The sequence below is a fragment of the Typopeltis vanoorti genome, chromosome 15 (genome assembly GCF_054136105.1).
Source record: "Typopeltis vanoorti isolate ZY-2024b chromosome 15, IOZ_Tvanoo_1.0, whole genome shotgun sequence".
NCBI lineage: Eukaryota > Metazoa > Arthropoda > Arachnida > Uropygi > Thelyphonidae > Typopeltis > Typopeltis vanoorti.
This window is the reverse complement of record NC_143563.1, coordinates 74,756,631-74,780,343: the sequence shown is the minus strand read 5'-3', so window position 1 is coordinate 74,780,343 and position 23,713 is coordinate 74,756,631. Positions and strand designations below refer to the sequence as shown.

At 34.5% G+C, this 23,713-nt stretch overlaps 1 protein-coding gene across 3 annotated transcripts in view; it reads left to right on the top strand.

The window, feature by feature from the left end:
* Positions 1 to 23,713, top strand: part of LOC150098898 (centaurin-gamma-1A-like) — a 273,420-nt gene that overhangs the window by 122,514 nt on the left and 127,193 nt on the right. For all 3 annotated transcript variants that reach the window (XM_090404607.1, XM_090404608.1, XM_090404609.1), the window contains exons 9-10: positions 4,830 to 4,907; positions 19,160 to 19,264. In XM_090404607.1, coding sequence (XP_090260733.1) covers positions 4,830 to 4,907; positions 19,160 to 19,264 — 183 coding nt within the window. The remainder of the gene's footprint in view (positions 1 to 4,829; positions 4,908 to 19,159; positions 19,265 to 23,713) is intronic.

Sequence of the window (23,713 nt, the reverse complement as noted above, 5' to 3'; positions counted from 1 at the left end):
TTTTCTAAAAGGCCTATGGAATTTAATAGACAAACTAACTACAATTAAATAGGAATATTTGGCTGATAAACAAGAATGGATTATAAAGTCAAAAAGTTTGGCATCTTCAAACGTTTTGACTTTGTAATCCATTCAGTGTACAAGACCAATTATACCAACAAGTTGAAGGAACAGCCATGGATAGTCTTATCTCTCCTACCCTTGCCAATTACTACATAGAGATTTTGAAGATCGTCTCCTTAAAAACATTTCTCCTAAACCTATAATGGTACAGATATGTAGATGATATATTTACAATATGGAAAGATTCATTAGATTTAAAACTATTCATTTCAAAAATAAATAAGATTCATCTGAGAATTCAGATAGAAGGAAAAAAGAACTAACTTTTTCAGATATTTTAATTCTTCATCAACCAGATGGTAGTATGTATACTTAGCTTTTGCATTTGTCTTTAGAGTGGATTTATTATTACAAGAGACCTTCAGGGACTCATCCGTGGAGGCCCATATCATTCACATTTTCTGCACTCACCACTTCCAAAGGCAAGCCATTCAAGTCATGCACTGACCTATGAGAGAAAAATCTAGCTCTTGCCCCTTTCTTAACCGAATTCATTCTCAATTTTCATGGATGCCCTTTTCTCCTCTCTTCACCTTCCATAAAATGAAAAATTCCATCTACTGATATCCTAACTCTTTTAAAAGTTTGTAAGTCTCTATCATATCACTCCTCTTTCTCCTGTTTGCTAGCACTGCAATCCACAAATTCTCCATCTGGCCTCATAATCTATATTCCACTGTCCCGATATAATCTTTAACACTCTTCTGCATCATCTCCACTGTATCGACATCACCTCAGAAACCAGTACACCAGATCTGCACACAATAGTCCAGGTTGTAAAGTGGCAAAATAAACTTTCTTATCCTTACATGTGAATGTTCATTTCAGCTTTGTATTTATCCTCTGAGTTATATTCACAGTCTTTGTAATTTGGTTCATTTGAAGCTCAGGGTGACACCTGAGCTTCAACTTTATCTGCTAAAATTCCAAGATCTCTAGTCTGCTGAGTTTCTCTAGCATAATCCCAACAATATAATACACCATTGGATAGATCATTACACTCAAGTGCATAATTTTATATTTATTAACATTGAACTAATAGCATTTTCACATGCCCAAGATTCCAGGCTATTCAAATCATTCTGCAACTGTTGCATGTCAGTTGCATTCCTGATGACTCTTGCCTATCTTTTCATCATCAGCAAATAGCTATCTCCTCCTTTCAAATCCTTCCCAGTGGCATTGATGTAAAGATTGAATAAGAAGGGACCAAGGACTGGCCCTTGAGTACATCATTGATCACTTTAAATCTTGCAGACTTACATTCTCCCCATACACACTTTTTGATATGTCAGCCAGTCAGTCATCCTTTTATCCAAGCTAATAGTTTATAATCCAATCCCATATCCTCAACTCATATAACAGCCTTCCATGCTGTTCATTCGTTACCTCTTTTATATGGCCATCATTCATTCAAGTCTTCTCATTTCCATACATATCTGCTATTCTCTTCATTTTACTTTGCATACACTTCATCTCTTGCCTCACCTTTGCTAACTCTGTTTTCATATCCTGTCACTCTGCTTATGCTCGCTCTTACTCTCACTATCTTACCATTAATCTTGTACGTTCTTATTGTCAGTTGCACTCTTTTCTTCGGCATCAGTTTGTCATGCTCTGCTAACAATCGCACACACTCTTTCTTGCTGTTCATTTCACTTACTATTCCATGTTCCATACTCTGATTCAAACAAGCCTTATCATCTATAAGCATGTTATCCTTCCTGTATACTGGCATTCACTCATCTTTTATTCAACCTCTTCAGATAAACATCTCCCCATGCTTACATACACCCTCTGTCCAAAAAGAAACCGAACGTTTCGAAAATAGAAGAAACTAGTGGCGCCACCTGTTATATCTTTTTGTTGTCGAAAGCGGCAACCTTCATTAGTGTTGTGGCAACTGTTTATGACATTTGTTTCATTAGAAGCCGAGTTATAGTGCAAGAGTGACAGTGTGTTTTGACGAAAGGTCAGAAAATGAGTTTCAAACAGAGAGCTGTGATTGACTTTTGTGTTAAACTTGGTAAAAGTTTTACCAAAAAGCATATGGTGATGAATGCTTATCCCATACTCAAGTTTACGAGTGGTTTAAGCAATTTCAAAGTGGTCGTGAGATGCTTGAGGATGACAAAAAAGCTGGGCTTTCCAAAAACTGGACTGAGCGAAGTTAACATCCAAAATGTGCATGATTTCATCAAAGAAAACCCGAAATTGTCCGTGAGATTGATTGAAGATGAATTGAGGATTCCAAAATCAACTGTGCACAACATTTTGACCGAGAGTTTGAGCCTTCGTAAATTGAATTCGCGATTTGTTCCCCACAAGTTGATCGACGACTAAAAAAAGTATCGAATTGAACACTGCAAGGAATCTGAAATTAAAACCACTCCTAAGGACTCGAACTTCCTTGAAACGATCGTTACTGGTGATGAAACGCGATGTTTTGAGTATGAGCCCAAAACAAAGCACCAGGGTGCTGAGTAGAGACCACCAGAAGAGGGGCTTCCAAAAAAAAGTCACTTGGAGAAGTCAAAAGTAAAGCCAATACTGATTTGTTTTTATGATTCCAAGGGCATTATCCACAAAGAATTCATTCTGCCTGGCGAAACAGTCAACGGTGAGTTTTATCTCAAAGTTTTGAAGCAATTGATAGCTAGAATTCGTCGTGTACGGCATGAATATCGTGATGCAGGCAGCTGGTCACTTTTGCACGATAATGCACCATCTCATCATTCGAACATTGTGAGAAAGTTTTTGAGCAAAAACTAAGTTTGTGTCTTGGATCACTCACCATATTTACCTGATTTAGCACCCTGTGACTTCTTCCTCTTCCTCCGACTTCATTTTTTTTTTTTTTTTTTTTTTTTTATTATGTTGGGCCCATATACAGGAGGTTGGCTGGTCAACCTATAGTACATTAGTACCGTATATATGGATGATGGGTTGTGAAAGGAGAAACTTGTTTAAATTTGATTTGAATGCCTGTATATTGTATTCCTTGGGAAATATGTCGGGGGGGGGGGGGGAGAGACTGTTCCACAGTACTACAGTAGCAGGGATAAATGAGGAGGAGAAGAAACTTGTTCTGTGTGTTTTGAGGTGTACTGTAAAAGGATGTTGGGTGGCAGCTGTACATGTTCCAATGATGCTGTTTCAGATGAACCTTTCCCGTGAAAGTATTCTTAGAATATACAGATTGCAGAGACCAAGCGTCCATGTGAAAGTGGAGGAGGGGGGCGAGTTGGTGAGGGATGGGTCATTTATTAGTCTAATTGCTCTCCTCTGTATTGAGTCAAGCATTTTGAGGGAGCTTTTTGGAGCCCCACTCCAGATGCGAGAGCAGTATTCAAGAGCTGGGTGGATTTGCTGATGAAAGGAAAACGATATGACACCATTGAAAACGTTCAAGTGGCAGTAACCACGACCTTCAACAGTATCCCAAAAACTGATATAAAAACTCATTTAACGAATTAATTGACTGTGCCAAATGATGTATCAAAGCTGAGGGAGAGTATATTGATTGAAATAAATGATTTGAATAATTATAATTGGCCTGTGTTTTATTTTCTATCATAAGTTTGGTTTCTTTTTGGACAGAGGGTGTATTATACCTGCAGCACCATTCCATTCTCAAGAAATCCATGCAATTACTTTGTCTTTCACTTTGACCTATGCAGTGTTCTTCCTTTTACTGCCATTTTGTGTCTGAACAATGAATAAGAAAAAGAAATGCATATCCTAAAAAATTTAACTAAACACCACTGCTTACCAACCGCTGCTATCACTCAGCAACACTCAATCTAAAACTACATAATATCATCACACAGTAAATATAAAATTAACTTATCTTGTGCAGTCCTTGCCACAATGGTCTTATACTTCCTAATGGCAAATTAATTTATAAGCTAGAATGGATTTTTTTTTCCCCTAAAATGACATTACAATCTTCTGAAATTAAAGACATCCTGTAATAGAATGCATCATGTCTTCTATCAGTATTAAATTCTGGTAGAATTTAATAACTTTATCATCTTTGTCATCAATCAATTGCTGTTCTGAAGGAATTCGTGATCTCAAAGATAAAGAATCCCTTCAAATTAGCAATCAATTTTTAATTAAAAATATTAAATGGAATTTATTATGGAAGTGGTACTAAAGCAATGTTTGTACTTCCTATCGCTGATTTTTTTTCACTTATATGTTATGCACTCAATGCAGTCTTCTAGCAAGATGAAACTAGACATGCTATTTCAGAAATAAATAGATCTTATTCTATTTTTTGTTCTCACTCAGCTTTATAGTCATTTAAATTTTTTTTTTCAAAAATGTCTGATCACCAGTAAGGCCTTTCATCAGATATACATACAAACTGAATACAGTGATCCAACTAATCCACTGTCTATTCAACTGCCTTTCTCCCCTTTCCTTTATACATATAATAAAGCTACTTTAATTCAGATGAGAAAATAAGATACTTTTTTTTTTCCATTTAATAACTCTCTTCCTACTGCATTCATCATAATAATGTATAAACTTAAGTAATACATTATATACATATCTTGTTCTTGTTTAATTAACTAACTTTTTAGCTGTGATTGCTTTCTATATATTTGAAAGAAAGACATTTGTTTAAATAAAATATGCATATAATTTTAGATTACAAAACTTGTTTTTAGTAATTTTAAAGTTTTTTTTATTGTTAGCCTCTAAAAAAGGGAGAAGATGAAAAGAAATTGAAGAATGGGGAAGTAGGCAGTGGTAGAGTCATTCCATTGAGACAGGTATTTCATAATTAATATTTTATATTTTTATGGAAGTACACACAATATTTAAATAAACAAGTGATATTTATTTCCCTAAGGTCTGGATGTGTGGAAAGCATGGGTGAAGTGAGAATGTCTAAGCAAGCATTCAAGATGAGGCCTGATGGAAAATGATCTAGAAGTAAACCATGAAAATTTTAGGAGAATGACATCAAAAAAAAAAAAAAAAAAAGATAATTGAGATGTGAATATTGGACTGGATTTGAAGAGCTTGAAAGGTACTTGCAACAAAGAAACTGTAGAAGTTCAGTAAGCCAGAAAAGAGAACTTCCATTTAATTCTATTTTGAACTTGTGTAAATGCACAAGTTCAAAATAGTAGATTCTAAATGAACCTCTGTAAGGTTAGGATAGTATGAATCAATATGAATGAATGGAAACTATGTGCATAATGCAGATGAATTAATTGATTTATCTGCAGAGAGATGTTTTAATGGCTAATTATTATTAAGTATTTTTAACTGTCCTTCATTTATTGCAAGTTTTTTCACTTGGTCATACTATAAATTAAAGAATCCAAGAAATTATATTCTTGGTTTTTATCCCCCCCCCTGCAAGATCCTCTCACTCTTCTCATATAACTTTCAGGGATGGCTTCTTGTTTTCCACATTATCTAGTAATAACTCCTTAACAACTCATGCTCAATCATATTTCCCGCTGTTCCCATTGACTAGACTCTGAATATTGCATTTCCTCAGTCTTTTCCTACTCAGCATTCCATAGTTTTCCACATCATTGTTGCCATAATCTGTTGGGCTGTCCTCACAGTTTTGCATATGTATCTCCTAAAGTTTAGTTCCTTATCCACAATCACTCCTAGATCTCTTATCTTACCCACTTTATCTCATCTTTGCTTCTTGAATTTTAAAACCTTACACTTTACAACATTGAACTGGTAACCTCATTCGCTTGCCCATTCACCCAGTGTATTCAAGTCCTCTTGCAAAGCTACAACATCTGCTCTACTCTTCATAGTTTTTCCCAACTTTGCATCATCTGCAACCAACTCATGTCACCCATTCAAATCTTTACCAATATTATTAACATACGAGTTAATTAACAATGGGAATTATATTTTGAAGGACATATATTGCCTTACATTCTACTGTGAATCATTGTATGGAAACATATATCAATGTTAATTGAGTATTAGCAGAAGAAACTGAGCTCATGAATATATTATGAACTAACTTGATCGCAAAAATCATTATACAAGGAAAACTTGATGGCAGAAATCATTGGTATTATCTAAAGAAGCAGTAGAATCATGTGAGGAAATTAATGTAGAATATTAATGTTGAGAACATCCATTTAACATAATTTTAATTGAGATTCTTTGAATATATACCACAATTTGACCTAGGTTTCTATACTAAGAATCAAACATGCTAAAAAGTTTACAGGATAATAAACACAGGGGAATTTCTAAAAACTAAATGTAATTTAAGTCTTGTAATATTTCATTATGATGATGACATCATCAAGGATTAACAAAACACACTTGTGAAATGTAACAACTTATAATTAGAATGAAAAGAAAAAACTTTTAATGTGGTTTTATTATTTGGGTACCACCATAGAGTCCTGTGACTCCTTCTCTTATTCTGGGAGTCAGTTTAGTCTTCACAACCTTGCTGACCCCACTCTTAAACTTTGATGGACCACTACTTGTTCTCTTCTCTCCTTCCGTAAAAAATCTCTCCTCCTCCTACTACCATCCTCCTTCTTTTCCACCTGTTTGCCAAACTGTGAACTTCACATTCCCACAGTGTTTTTCTTTTGCATTCCACAGTTCTGATGTATTAACTGCATCACTTGCCTTTGCATCTTCCTCACCTCCTCATTCCCTCCCCCCTTCCAAAAAAAAAAAAAAAAAAAACGATAGCCAATTCCAAGCACAGCATTGCAGATGTAGCCATATCAAAGCCTTATAAAGAAGAGCAATAATCTCTTGATTTAATTTCTTCTCTACATCTAAGCAACCAACTCTTTGCACTATTTTTATCATTTTCTCAGTAATCCCCTTGAACTTCAAATACTTGTCCACTATCTTCTTAATCCTCTTCTCATCAGTTTCTTGCAGCCACGTCTCCCCAGTATAATAGACATGTCTGCATCTCTTTCTGCAGTCATTCCAAAATGCAAAATCAAACATTTTACTGGCGAGCATTGAATTGGTATCCATTATGTACTAACCTCAGTGAGCTCTTCCTCAAGGGCTCACTTAGTGAGAATGGGGTGTGGCAAACCTGATGTACCTAATGCTGGACCATGCCTTACTTCATGTGATATACATCTGTTATGTTATTTGTAGACTGGTCCTACTCTTCTTTCTTTCTTTTCCTTCTCACTCCCCCCCCCCCCCCCAGTGCTACTGGAATATTCAGCAGCTAGGAATGAATCTACTTGATCTACTTTACTTATTTTTTCTCTCCATCTCATGCAGTGGATGTCTACTTTCTCTACCAGGTATTTTCCTTACCTAGTAGGCTAAAGGCAGAAGAGGAGATGGGTTCCACTGTCTCTATCTTCCCTTATCACACTATGGAGATAGTCTTAGCATTCAGTGTCAGCTCGGTTGTTGCCTGGACAAATAAGGACCATGTAACCTTCTGGGACAGTCAAGGATTGTGGCAGAAAATTTGCTACTGGTAGTATATGAACTCACAAAGAGAACTTGCTACAGCTCAGGAAGAGTTATGGTTAGTACAGAACACTTCAGAAAGGTGGTCAACTCAAGTATCTACAATATTAACTCTCATGCTATCATTTGTCATTAGACTTTGTGAGATCAGATGGCCATAAGCAGGAGAATTGGTCACAGACGAAGGAAACCTTTTGCTTTATCAGGAACACAATGAGGAGGAGAAGCAAAAATACGTGAATAGATATAGATGGCAAAATGCATCTATATCTATTCACGTACATTGTCATATGACGAAGAGTATATTAATGACTTCTATGACAAATTAAAGAGCCTCCATAGCTCAACTGGTATAGACAAAGCTCTTTGGTCAGAAAGACTGCAGTTCGATTCCCATCTGTCATGTGAGGAACCTTTATCTGGTCTCTTTCGACTAAAAGGTGAGTTAGCCGGTCTCATACAGAGGTAGAGGATTTTTTCACCTGGAAACTCGTATTTTTCATCTCTCTCAGAACAGGCAACTATCCCTGTGAACACACGGGGATTCACAGTCAAAAATATATAGAGAATTTTCCCCTGCACTTGGTTCTTGGGGTCCCTGTGCAGTATTATCCCCAGTGTTGTATTATTGATAGATCCATAATTGTGAACTTTCAATATGAAGATGCCACCTAAGATGATGATGACAAATTAACTTAGTGATAAAATAAATTCCAAATAAAGACTCTCATTGTCCAAGGAGACTGGAATGCAAAAATCACTATTGATATTGAAAGGAATTTTCTCAAATGTTCCTCTTTTTTAGGTACATTTAGTTTGGTGAAATCAATGACATAGGATACAAACTTATTCAAAATAATTAATACTTTACATCCTCATAAGCCATCATGAAAATGGACATGGACCTCACTTAATGGATCTGTCCAAAGTATTCTGACAACACTTAAAACTTCAAGTTTCCCAGGAGCTGATATTGGCAGCAACCACAACATTGTCATTGTTACCTGGAACTTAAAATTAAGCCAAAAACGAAAGCTATCCAAAAATAAAAGAGAAGCTACAGGGTTGAGAAGTTGGAATCACCTCATATCAGAGAACAGTATAAATCCTGCATTGTTAATTCCTTAAATACTTTTTTTTAGAAGAATTAATAAGTATTGAAAATGAATACAAACTATTTTCCAAAGCAATTTTGGAAGCAGCTGACACCATAATAGGGAAGTCTGGCAGGATTATCAAACCCTGGATTAAGAAGGTATTTTATATAGCTTTATAGCTATAAAAGTAACTGAAAAAAGTCTTGGGAAGACTTTTGGTAAGAATATAACGTAAATATTAGAAAGGTTGTGAAATGCAAAATGTTCTGGAGGCTATTGAAAAAAAAGAAGCTTAGAAATGGGGGAAAGACTGTAAAAAGTATAAAAGGAATCAAAGATAATGAAAATTGAAGATAAGGTTATCCTAGATGGTTGGAGTATCATCATCATAATACTAATTACAGATACAGACCATATTTGTCTGTTCCAGTCTCATTATCTATCTAATATCTTCTTTCGAGGTCCACCCAGGCTTCTCTTCGAAATTGGTTTGTATTTTATTAATTGTTTAGGATATCAGGTGTTGTTGGCCATTCAGTTTACATGTTCTATCCAATTTTGTTTGTGATTGTTTAGTTTTTCTTCTATTGATTTTATTTTTAGTTCTTTTAAAATATCTGCATTCCTTTTTTTTTTTTTTTTGTGTGTGTGTGTATTAATGTGTATTTTGCAGTTCTTCTAATGAATCTCATTTTGCTTGTTTTTATTCATTGTTTATCTTGTTTATTGCCCAAATTTCACTGCCATATAATAATGTAGGCACTACTAAAGTATTGTATATTTTCATGTGTGTTTTTTGTGCAATATTTGAATTGAATGTTCTATTTATCAGGTCCATAATTTGTAAAAAATTTGATGTTTTTAATTTTATGCCTTTTTCTTTTTCATATGATATTTCACATCCAAGATAACTGAAAGTATTTATCTGTTCTATTATTTTATTATTAATGACTATTTTACTTCTAACTGGAGTTTGTCCACAAAATGCCATTGTTTTAATTTTTATCTATGGATATTTTCATTCTGAACTGTTCTGTTATAATGTTTAAATTATATATTGCTCTTTGTAAATTGCCTTCCTTATCTGATATTATTACCTGATCATCTGCAAATAATAGTTATTTTGTTATTCTGGGAAATTTCTATACCTGGATTGTTTAAGGTTGGAATAATTACTTGGATAGCCTAAACAACATAAACAGTGACAGAACGGTAGTGGAAAATTTTCAAGAGGAATAGAAACAAGAGTACACATCAATACTTAAAGCAGAAAAAGCCATCAAAAATTTGAAATGTGGAAGGGCAGTTGAATAGATGATATTCGACCAGAAATGCTCAAATATGGAGATATAAAAGTTTTGCAATGGCTATACTGCATAATTCACAAGGCCAAATTTCAGAAGATTGGAGTAGAGTTCTTATAATTTCCATCTATTAAAAAGGGAATAAAGCTGAATGTGAAAATTACAGAGCAATATTTATACTAAGTGTTTCAGGTAAGATTTATGCAAGCCTACTTGAAAACAGGCTGAGAAAAATTGTGGAAGAGAAACTTTAAGAATAGTAAGCTGGGTTCAGGCCAAATAGAGATTGTCAAGATCAGATTTTCACTTGATAACAAACAGTTAAGAAATCATGGGAATATGTACTTTAGGTTTGTAGATCTGGGAAAAAAGGTATACAAAACAGTGCCCAAATAAAATTTTTCAAAACATTACAATTTTATGAGGTAAAATGGAACATTATACAGAGCAATACATAGTCTATATTTAAATTATAAGCAACATTTAGAATTGAAGGAAATACAAGAAGATGGTTTGATGTAAAATGAGTAAGACAAACATGCACCTTATCTCCACTCTTATTCATCTATATGTTGGAAGTTTTTTCCACTTGGTTATACTATAAATTAAAGATGCCAAGAAATTATATTCTTGGTTTAATCATTTATCCAAGTGTAAGCAAACAAAATTTGCACCTGAAGTAATGTCAGGATTGGGCAACTTATATATAAAAGCTAATGACTTCACGTCACTTGCCTTCATATCCCATAATTCAAAGCACATATCCTTACGACATGTATAATGCTATGCATTATGGGAAGGGTCACTACCCTGATATCAAATATCATAATTTCATAATTTTACACCAAATATCATAATTTCTTGACATCTTTAATTTATAGTATAACTAAGTGGAAAAATTTCCACCATCGATCTCTAATCCAGAGTATTTTAGTAATAAGGTGTTTGCCAAAGCACTGGTTTGAGAGTGGCTGTATTGATGACTATTTTTCCAAGTGTCCTACGTAGAAATTGGCTAAGGGTGGGAGAAATGGGGGGGGGGCATTGCTGTCCCATCTCATTGTTTGTATATTTTCTTTTTCCATGTAAATAATCTGCATGTACTGTGAATTTAAATAGTTCAAATATATCAGGGAGAAAGTGTGACTTGAGTAAATCAAGGGTTTCAATTAATGGTACATTTGTGAATAGTGAAGTAATATCAAAACCATTATGTCTGAACTTTTAAGGTATGGTTTTCTGTCCACCTAAAAAGTATTTTAGGTGGACAGAATTTTCAAAAAAGGAGGGAGAATTGAAATATCAGTTTAGCTAAATGTTTAGCAAGTTTGTATGTGGGACTGTTTACACTATCCACAATAGGGCGTATGGGTGTACCTTGTTTGTTAATTTTAGGTGCTCTATATATTCTGAGTGTTTTAACATGGAAGGGCTAAAGAAACTAACTGTTTCTTTAGGCTAGGAAGTGACTTTTTTTTTTTCAATAATTTGCACACTTTATTCTTTTTCAAGTTGGTGGTATCCTAATCTAATTTGATATGTTGACTGAGCTTGTAAAATTCACAAACACGGTACGACCCTATACTAGGGTTGAACTGTGATTTTCAAAACAAAAAAAAAAAAGGTACATCTTGAATTTTTCAGCAATTAAGAAAGGGACAAAAACAGGACATTTCTGGTACACTCTACACAAAAATGGAATGACATATAATTATAATTGCAGTACACAGGACTGAAGTGTGCATTATAATTATATAGTATCAGCATTATCATTATATTTATATGAAAACATTATTTCTTCCAAAAAGTGTTGGTTCTTTCAAGATGCACTCATAAAATTCAATACATGAAATGTCAAAGTGTGTCTTTATCACAATTATTGCTTTCACAGTCTTAGTACTGAAGCGGTTCTTTTCATCAGATCACAAAGAACCAATGAGAGAAAAAATTCTCTCTCTCTACAGCTGCGTTTGTTCCTGGGATTGCCATAACAACGCAACAAGTGGCAGTATGTTTTTTTCTTGGAGCACATTAAACATGTCACGCCACTTCAGCATTTGTATACTTCCATCTTGGAGTTCACAGCATTATTTATATGGCTGACTTCATCAAATAATTCAGCAACAATATTGAATATTTTGCTATCACATCACTGATTGCTTTTAGGCTGCTTGCAACTTCAGCCCAAGTTAGTGGAGTTTGCAACTTAATCGAGTGAAATGCTTTCAATGGCTGAAAATGATAAGTCCATTTGCTTAAATATCCAAATTTATCATAAAATAAATTTGTAGTGTCTAAAAATTATTTTTCATCAGAGATGCCCTCATCTTTCAACTCTGAAATAATTGATGACATTTTAAATGTTTGTAAGTTCTCATCTCTCCTATTTGTAATTTTCTCTCTGAATAATTCCAATTCTTCTACTACTTCAGTTGCCTAAATATTTTCCCTTTCTATTTTCTTTATTGTTACTGAGAATATTTTCAGCTAGCTTTGTATGAAATGAAGGTATTGATTGTTGGTTACCAAAAAATGATTTCACCAATATAGGACATTTATTTTGATGAAAAGTAAGATCTGAGTCCATCATACATGTCAATAATCCTATTTACAGCTGGTAGTAATGATAACCATCTTGTTTATACACTACCTAGAACACCACTTGTGTTCACTTTCTGTAAATGTGCAGAAATTCTTCAATTCCTCTACTCTCACAGTGTAAATGTGGAAATATTGAAATATTTTATTTACAATTGTTTTGATATCAATAGGCAAAATATCAGCACTTGTCTGTACACCATTATGAACAACATGAGCAGCACAGCCAGTAGTATGAATGTTCATTTTTAACCCTTCGTTGAGTCTTGAAAATACATTGTTGGAACCACCGAAGTTGGTGTTGCAATTATCTGCAGAAAATGCAATAATTTTCTCAGTCAGCTGCTGTTTCTGCAAAATATCCAATATATGATTTTCAAGCAGTTTTGCTGTTTCTCCTGTTATGTTCTGAAAATCTATCACTTTAACCTGAAACCTTTATTCGGGATGAAGTAGCTAACAAGGACAGGCACCAACTTCAAATCTCTGTGGTTTGATATGTCTACCATAACTGATACATATTTGGCTTGTTTCAACTCAATTGCTATTTCTTGCATTGCTTAAGGTGCCAGGACATTCACTAAAATTCACTAACATCCTTTGTTCCGCCACATGTAAATTTCTTTTGAAATAAATTTCTCACTATTGCAGAGGGTGTAGTCCATTGACCTCAAAGAAAGGTTATGTGTCGCTGCATGAAACGCAAACAGACCTTCTTGAGCTTCCAGATATTTACTTTCATTTATATTCATAATGGTTGTTAATCATCATAGCATGCATGTTTTCGATCTCAAGCTATCACGTCACCAGCAGAGACATTATCCTTTCCATATTTGAACACACAAGAATGAAGTCATGCCATGAATTCAAAAAAGGGACAAAACAGGACTAAAGTTAATAAAAAGGGACAATTAGCATCCTGTTAAGGTTTTGTTGGGACAACAGGATCAGAGTTTAAATAAAGGGACAATCTCGTTAAAAAAGGGATGTCTGGTCACCCTATCTTATACCCTATTGCAGTCTTCTTCAAGCATTCCAATATTCTTCCCCATGTGAAATCATCTAGATGATGTCTTTGAGACATCAAGACATACAAGTTTCTTCCTTCATGAAAAGAACTTCCTTCAAAAACAATTTGCTTCTCTGCCTTTTATCCTGTTGAGTGCTATTACGCGATTCCTTTGGACATAATTACAAATTTGAATGTGTATTCATTTTCTACTTGAAACTGCCAGTTATTCAAATTGCTACAAACTGATTCATCTAAATTTGTGGTTGTAATGTTCAGAAATAGTGTTTGTCCTTATGTTTTTGACACCAGAGTAATTCTATTGTCTATTTCCATGTTAATTTACCATGTTCCCTAAAAAAAAAAATATGCCTAAGTAGCTGTAATGTTTTGCTTGTTCTATAGATTCATTGTTATAGATACAGTTGATGTTTTCAGTGTTTCTGCCTGTTTTTATTTTGTTTATCTTTTTCTATTGCTGATTTTCATACCAAATTTATTACAACAGTTATTAAATTTTGTCAAGGGAATCTTGCAGACTTTTACTGGATTTATTCAGAAGTATAATATCTGCATAAAGTAGAGAGCAAAGATTAACATCACCAATTTTATAGAACTGTCTTTCATAATGTGGTCCATGTAAACAATCTATAACAGTGGAGATAATGTTTTCTCTGTTTACCCTTGTTGCATACCTGATTTAACGTCAAACCATCTTCTTGTACTTCCTAGCTTCTTGTATATAAGATATATATGACTTCTGCATTACTTCAACCTTGGTATCACCGCTGGATCTGGCTCCCAATAATGAGATCTCAATAAAGGTCAAAACTGGTCAGGGTAGTGACTCTTCCCATAATGCATAGCATTATACATGTCAGTAAGGATATGTACTTCGCATTATGGGATACTAAGGCAAGTCATGTGAAGTCATTAGCTTCTATATATGAGTTGCCCCAATCCTGAAAATACTTCAGGCACAAACTTTGTTTGCTTACACTTGGATAAAGGTTAAACCAAGTAAATAATTTCTTGGTATCTTTAATTTATTTATTTTCTATGTTCTAACCAAAGTCTTACCATAACTTTTGTTTAGCTAGTTTTACACAGAATATCTGTGTAGGACATGGACCAGTAGTAGCTTTGCTTTCTTTTATTTTTCTCTGTATTCTCTAAGATCATTAGCTGCCTTATTTGCCAGGAACTTTCGATATGTTTTATTCTTTTTCTTGACTGCCTCTTTAACTATCTGAGTCCACCATGGAGTGCTGCTTTTTTTTTTATCTTTCCAGACAACCTCACAACATGTTACTTTTGCTGAATCAATGTTTTTTAAGAGTTTGCCACTGAATCTCCATTGTTTGGTTCTTGTTTTCAAACTCTTTTGTTTTTTCTTGAATGGTGTTTGTGTATTTGAGTCTACAGTTCACTTCTGAAAGCTGCTCAACTTGGATTCATTTTAAAGCTTTCTTACACACTCTTCTTTTTAATATGAAATTCAATTTTATTCTGCTCAAAACTAAATAGTGATCAGGATCACTATTTAGTTTTGAGCAGGATGACTTCCTATTTCAAATCCTCTGTATACTCTTGTGTCTTGAACTGAAATATCACTACCCTATCACATATTCAGTGAGACTTCTTATTACTTGCATCTTCTCTCCATGTGAATTTGTGCATAAATTTATATCGAAACATGGTGTTAGTAATAACTAGTACATGTCCTGTACAGAAATCCAGTAGGCACTTACATTGTTATTAGATTTGCTCTTTTCTCCAAATTTTCCCAAATCATTTCTATATTCCTACCCTGCTGTTTAGATCTCCAGAAAGGACCAACTTTCCCTTTTTCATTGTGTCATTTGTCTTCTCTAATGCCTCGAAAAATTCCTTCATTTCCTCCCTTAGTAGAACCTTCTATGGGACTATAGGCACCAACAAGTCTCATTGTCCAATTCTGCATTCTGATATTTGCTCATATTATTCTTCTTGATATTGCCTGACATTCAAGAAGATTATACTCATATTTTGTGTTGAATACTATAGTTACTTCTTCTTTTCCCTGATTGTTATTGCCTGAATATAACATTTTGTATTTGTTGCTTAAAAAGATCTCACTCATTTTTGTCTTCTTTGCTTCAGTTATGCCTGTTATGTTGATCTGATACGTATCCAATTCTTCTGCTGGTTCCATTTCGTTTCCATTGATGCTTCTTCAGATCTTTCTGTGTTGATATTGCCAATCTTAAATTGAATGTATTCTGGGATTTGTTTCATTAGCTTACTTTGCACTGGTTTCCTGATGAAGTCGCAGTCAGTTCTCCACATTCCTTAAGACTACCATTAAGGATTGGCTTTGTTTGGGTATTCATGGCTGTTGGGCTGACTGTCTGCCAATGAGAGTTTCAGTCCAACAGCCAAGAACACCCAACCAAAGCTAATAGGTAATGTAATTATAGGACTTTAGGTCTTCCTGTATCTCTCCTGTTCCATCTTTGTTACTGAAGTGTACCTGCATGCACATGTTTAACACCAGTGTATTTATCCCTAAAGATGCTAATTTAACTTCGGCAGAATATAGGAAGTAACAATCAAATATTTTTAGTTATTATATAGTTGATGTTAATTTCCTTAAACAACATTATGTGGGAGAATTAAAATATAAGCCTATATGCCAGAATTAGTTATTTATAGCTGTTGCTTGCTCTAAAAATAGTCTCTCTGACTTCTAACAACCTCTGTATAGCACACTGGTTTTCATCCATCAAATCCTGTGTAAAGGCACATAAAAAGCATCATCTAGCAGTCCAGATTTCCATTAGATTTCTTTTTTCTCTGGTGCAGATGCTAACAGATCTTCCTATCTGCCCATAGTAGGTGATGTTATATTATTATTATGTGACACCTCCAGGGAGTCGAAAAACTCATTGAGAGGGGGCACCTATTCTACAACTCTCTGTCTCCACCACTCAATTCACCAACTACAATGAACTGCAACTACCTTCATCATCTACACCAACACCATCTACCGCCCACCACCTCACAGACAATCACAAACATCCATGCCCCTGGCAGGATTTGAACCTGCAGCCTTTTGGTTGGAGAGCGGATATGCTAACCACTTGGTCACCAGGCCAGCTGTTAAATCACAGGGTACTTCATGCACTCCAAGATGTGATAATTTGTTCTTTGGTGAGCAGATAACAATTGCTCATTTGAAGTGTGGTTTTGGACGTGGTGTGAACATTATATTTCTTTAATACCTTTAACTATATCTTCTGATGTATCCCAGACATGTAGGATAGAAATAGTGGATTACACAGGATTAGTGTAAGAGCATCACTAATCCTGTGTGAAGAATGATCTGCCTGTTCACATTTCCCCATAATGATGGTAGTAAATGCATTTTTTGTGTCTCCAATGCAGATATTAGCAGATCCTCCTGTTGGTTTTATAGCTCATCAGTTTGATAAGCTTTTAGTATAGACAGGACAGTCTCACTTAAAACTGGCCAAACAGTTTGCAGTTACTTGCTTCCCTCACAGGTAAACTCATCTACTTTTATAAAAAAAATTCTGTTTATTTCACATCTTTAGTGAAAACAGTTATAAATTCTGACATCATGGTTACTTTTGATATCACATCTTTATTTGCCATATACCACTAACAGACACTTGATTTAATAGTCTGATTTCCCCACCCCCCCCTCCAACATTATTATTACTATGATTATTATTGCATGGGCACCTTTCAATGGGGGGGGTTCTAAGACTCATTGTGGGAAACCCAAACTAAATGGATGAAGAGTGTGATATATAGAAGTTGTTACAAGTTACTGTTTTTTGAGTTGGAAGCAGCTGTGAAACTACTAATCTAAATGACATCGATGCAGAAACCTATTACAAAGGAAGATATTAGGAAAGAACTTGACATTGTTAGCAGTCAGGGATGTGTGAGCACAGCTGTCTCACAGTTGACATTCTCACTTAAACCAAATAGAAAAAGTTTGTAAAACAGATGTTTTGATGTTGTCAGGATAAGGACCAAGTGAAGACCACAATCTAGGTGAATTGATGTATTTAGAATGCTGAAATAATGGATCTGACAATATAATAATCTCAGTTTCGACAGATAACAGACTAACTGGGGAAAAGTTGTTGATAGAAAATTAGTAATAATGTAAATATAATCATGTAGTATATTAATTTCTTAGTATCCTGTATGTTTCTCTCTAAGGATCTGCTTTGAATAATGTAAAGTCTATTATCTCCTTAACACCACGATATCTCAGCCAGTGTTCCATGCCCCCCAACATCATATGCAAAAATACTTGTTCTTCATCCTTTCTTTCATTCTGCCTCTTCAAAAATCTCCCTGAATCAATACAATATATATACACCTCTCGGCATCTTAAATGTCTCTCCTTTGTCTTCTATCCAAAAATGATACTGGGATAGTAGAATTGCTATTCAATATAATTTTTGTTATCCACATTTATATGCTCTCCAAGGTTACTTCATTTTCTTCACATCCTGGTGAGACCATATCCAAGTACAGTAATCCAGCTGTGGTCTGATCAGAGCCTTTACAACAGAACTATCATCCTCTTATCACTGCTGTTAAACATCCTCCTTAGTACTGCAGCAATCCTCTGGGATGTTTTGATGACAGTTACAATATGCCTCCTGTACCATCAGATTTCTATTTACCATAATACTAAGATTCTTTGCTTCTTCCAGTATAGCTGCATAGCTCCATGAACAGAATACACAGCTTTCCATCTGCAGATCCCAAATTTCAAAACTTTACATTTAGTTGCATTAAACTGAGATTGCCATTCTTTTGTCCAGCTTATTCATGCCTTCCTGAAGAAGGTTTAACAACAACAACAACAGCACTGTTACTAATAACACTTCACAGCTTCTTCATCTGTAAGCAGCTGAATATCTCCATGCATTACAGTAGCAATATCATGGACATACAAACTGAACAGCAATGGTTCCAATATTGAACCTTGTGAAACTCACTTGTAACCTTCCTGATAGTTCCCCCACTCCCCAATACACAACCTCCAGCATCTATCATCAGAAATAAGTAAGTTATTTATGATGGAAGTTTTACAATCAGGTGGTGGAAATCTCATATTAGGTGAACTACCACCTAAAATGAACTGGATTGAAAATCAGAAACCTGATTTTCAATCCAGTTCACTCACCATTATCCAAACCCAGAGGTCATGAAGAGCGAGAAAGTAAATATGCCTATATTGCTTGTGATAGCCATGATTCTATGTTTTCACCATTGTATCTCTGAGTCTTGCTCATTTCTCATGAACACTGTGATCAATTCACAAACATCTATACTTTTATCTATACTTCTAGAGCATTTCATGGGATTTCAACAAAACATTGCATTTTCCTGTGTTTTTATTGCATTTTCTCCCTGTTCAGAATTAAACTTGTGTATTAGACATATTTTTTTATGCATTGATAAAGAGCCCTAGATTATATTTTATGTATGTGTAGATAAGTAATATTTGAATTACATGTTTTATTTAGGGTTATCTCTATAAAAGAAGCAGTAAGACTCTGAATAAGGAATGGAAGAAAAAATATGTAACATTAACCAATGATGGACGCTTAACATATCACCCTAGTCTTCATGTAAGTAATTTATTAATAGGTTTCTTTAGACATACAGTGTTGGTCATGTTTCCCTTAAACATATTATTATACTAGGTAAAAAAACTTCATTGTTGTTTTAATTTTTTTATTCAAGCTTGCAAACATCAAGTTTTCATAGAGAAGCAGTTAACTTAGATGCAAGCATTGCCAAATTATATGCAGTGCTAGAAATGTGTGTACTTTTAAATGATTTAGTTGTACATAATAATCGTCTTTGAGAGTTCAGTCTATTGTTAAGCATTTCATCATCTACTGTTAAGCAGGTCAGCCTCAAAGATAACATGAAGTAGCTTGACAGCAAAAGTAAGTTATTTATGATGAAAGTTTCACAATCAGGTGGTGAAAATCTCATATTAGGTGAACTGCCACCTAAAATGAACTAGATTGAGCACTTTGATGTTATATGTTATCTCATTCCTTTGAGTAAACGTTCATTTTAAAAGACTCCAATTATATATATAATTATTAATAAATAATTACAATATATAATTATATATATAATTAAATAAGGCCTGTGTAGCTCAGTGGAAATTGCGTTTGTGTCCTCTGCGCTTGGTCGCTCAAGTCGGACTTAAGTTGGAGTCTAGTCTCCGACTGGAGGAACATTTTCTAAGCCTTTCTTCGACCGATTCCCAAGTTAGTCGATCTCTGGCACGGGCAAGCAGGTTTTTCCTCCTGGAAACTCAGGTTTTTCGTCCCGTAAACTCAAGAAAATCGACCATAGTACCCACATTATTTCAGACAATAACATATCTTGTTAGGGTTAGGTACCAAGAGATGGCAGCACTTGTTTGCTAGCCTCTTCATCGGTGGCTGCTATAATTAGTGATAGACATGGGCCAGCTATCTCTGATTGGCTACCCGGTCGAGATTGAACTGCCCACTCAGTCTCCAAAAGCTAGATAGGGTATAAAGGTCTCGCCTACTCCCTATAAGAGAATAAAAGTCATTAGTGGATTTATTTTATTTATTATATAATTAAATATCATTTTTGAAGTTTGATATTTCAGTTTCAATTTTTTCATCATACCTTTAACATTATCATTTATTTTTTAAAGCTTCTTTTTTTTAGGAAGGAAGAAGAGAAATTGAAATACTTTTAAAATCCATATTGAATCAACTTAGAAAAAGGCAAAAGAATCCAGTTTCATATACTTCAAAAAACATATCTTGAAATGGTATGCAAAAGGCACCAAAAGTTTTTAAATGACAAATTTAATAAATTTGATCTGTATATACAAGGAGTAAGATAACGTGACTGAAGTAGTTTATGGTAGATATTCTTAAGAGAATTCACATGGAATTATTTTTTCACCATCAGATTCATGATATGTACCCTTCAAGGGGTGTACAGGATGGAATTATTTCTTTCTTTTATTTTTAAGTTTTTCTTCACTAAACAGAAAAAAGGTAGAAATTTTATTACAGTGCTCATTATTTTATTATACAATACCTTTTTGTTCTCTAAAGGGAATAAGAGTCACCAACTTTTGGCTTTTGAGTAGTGAATTTCTGTTAGCACACACTAAACAGGCAGTGATAGGAATACAGCAGACAACATGAGAATCAGAAAAGAAATATTTGTTAACTGCAGTGACAAACTGTGTATCTTAAGTGAGAGAGAAAAATATATTTGAGATGAAATAGTCAAAGGAAATTGTTAATATTATTATTATTAAGAGAGACTTTCAGGGAGTCAGGGTTTAACCTATCCCTCATCGAGGGATAGGTTAAACAGCACTAGTAGACAAGATGTTATAAAAAATGCACAAATATTCGAAGGAAATTATTATTATTATTAAGAGAGACCTCCAGGGATTCATTGAAGGATGAGTTAAACAGCACTAGTAGACAAGATCTTATAAAAAATGCACAAAGAGTAAGGTGGTGTGATAAGCTTATGAGAGGAGAAGACTATTCTTGAGGTCCAAGGAAAATCTCATGGATTTTTGTGTCCAGTAGAGAAAAGAATTATTAGACACAAGACCTTTGCTGGATAGAGCTTCTGGTCTATCCAGTAAAGGCTGTCTGCTAGATAGCATGCGTGACAACTGAAAATGACATAAAAGAATTTAATGATCTCTTTATCAGGCTATTTCATTCTGGTAAAATAGGTTTCGTTCATGGAAGAATTGAAGAGAGCTGCATGATTGGAGGTGAAGGAAATAGATCTGCTTTGAATATGAATTATACTGGATGCTAACAAGATGGTAAGCTGTTGAAAGTGATTTAAGAGAAGGAATGACAGTGGCATTAACCTTATTATTTAATAAAAAAAAACCTTGTAGTTGTAGCTGGATCTCTCCCTAAGAAGTGTGCCTTAATAAATCCAGCTGATTTCCGTAAATATTACCTTCATCTTGATCAGTATGTTGTTTTCGACCACAAAATTAATTTAGTAGACAAGGAAAAGTTATTCATGGAGAAGTTTGAAAATGACATCTTGTTGCGTACTAATCCCAAACTGTCAATTTGGTAGAGATATGTTGACAACATATTCATAATATGGAAACACAGTGTAGCTGAGTTGTATGAATTTCTAACATCCATAAATTCTTTTCATCACAAAATCAAGTTCACCTTAGAACTTGAGAATGAAGGGAAACTACCTTTTCTGGACATTTTAATTACGAAGCAAGCAGACGAAAGCAGTTCACTCAATGTGTACTGCAATATTGCCTACATGTCTCCTCACTACACCACATTTCACAGAAATTGAGCATTATACATATGCTGAAGAACAGGGCAATCTCTATTATAAGAGATGAAAGAATATTAACAGAAGAATTAGATTTTATTCTCCAAATATTAACCATCAGTGGATATCCTAAAAAAAATTGCAAAAAGAATACTCTCTAATCCAGTGATGGCGAACCTTTTTACCCAGGTGTGTCAAACTTTTTTTTTTGTTTAAATATTGATGTTGTTGATGTGCCACTTGCATATATGCATTATAAATGTAACTACATAATCATAGATGGTAACTTATACATATCATATTAGGCTATTTATTTAATAGGACATTGATATAAAATCTATAAATTCATATTATACAATTAATTTAATAAACTGAAATTACAAACTTACATTACATTTAATGACTTTTCTGTTGCTGAGTACTGGTAGAAAGTTTTCAATGAACAAACCTACCTTCGCCTTAACTGAGAGTAATCTTACACGATTTATCGCAGTTTTTTCATCAGAATACCAATATTTTTCAACATCCAAGGTGTGTCACCTGAAACCCTCAAGTGTGTCAGTGCGGACATGCTTGTCATAGGTTTGCCATCACTGCTCTAATCCCTCTCCACAGCAATCCAGGACATTCATTACAGGACTTCAATTTCCATTCCTTTTGTTGGCGTACTTTCACAGAAAATTGCCAATCTCCTAAAGTCTTACATTAGAGTAGCCTTCAAACCGATTAGGACAGTACAGAATATGTTATGCTCACCTAAAGATCACAATGCTTTCAACAAACACCCTGGAGTTTACAACATCCCATGTTCTTGTGGCCTTAATTATATAGGACAAACTTCGAGAAGTCTAGAAATAAGACAAAAGGAACACATTGGAGATATCAACAACAACAGAGAGGACAGTTCAGGGTTGGCATTCCATTTTTCCAACACTCACCACAATTGAATGGGATAGAAGTCCTATGCCATACATAGAAGGCGACTACAGCTCCCACAACATAAAAGAAGCTACAGTGGTAATCCACTCACAAGGTATCCTTGAATAGAAACCAGGAGATGATCCTATGTGACATTTGGAAATCATTTATAAGATCTCTCAACATATCAGAGTTTAATTTTGTGGCTAACTATAAGGCACACCTGCTGAACAATGAATGACCATGTGCCAGCATCCATGCTTCATGTATTTATATTGTATAACAGTTCCTATGCATTCAGTATTTTTACAGTTATGTATTGATTCATAATCAAAGCTTTTGTTTGAAGTTTATATTTGTATGTTCACCAAAATCCCAGATGCAGCCACTAGTTCACGTGGCAAAACTAGTTGGGTACTAGTTGTATCAAACTCCAACCAATAAAACCTAGTTCAGTTATCCTATCAAATTACCTTCATCTGCTTAATTCTATGATATACCAGATGATGCTAGTGAAATAAGGGAGTGGTAAGATGGAGGCATCATACTATAGGCTGTTGTATTTCTTTGCTTGATATTTTAGAAAAAAAAATAGTAAGGGTTTATATACACAGGTTTTAATTTAGAATTGGATTTAATTCTCTCAAATTTCTGATGCCATGATACTATGGCATCAGAAATTTAAGGGGAACAATACAGATGGCATTTCTACAGCAATGATTATAAATCAGGTGCAAGTTGATTTCAGACAAATTATGGAGACTGACTGCAACTGTGTTATTATTAATTACTTTAATTTCCCAACATTTCGA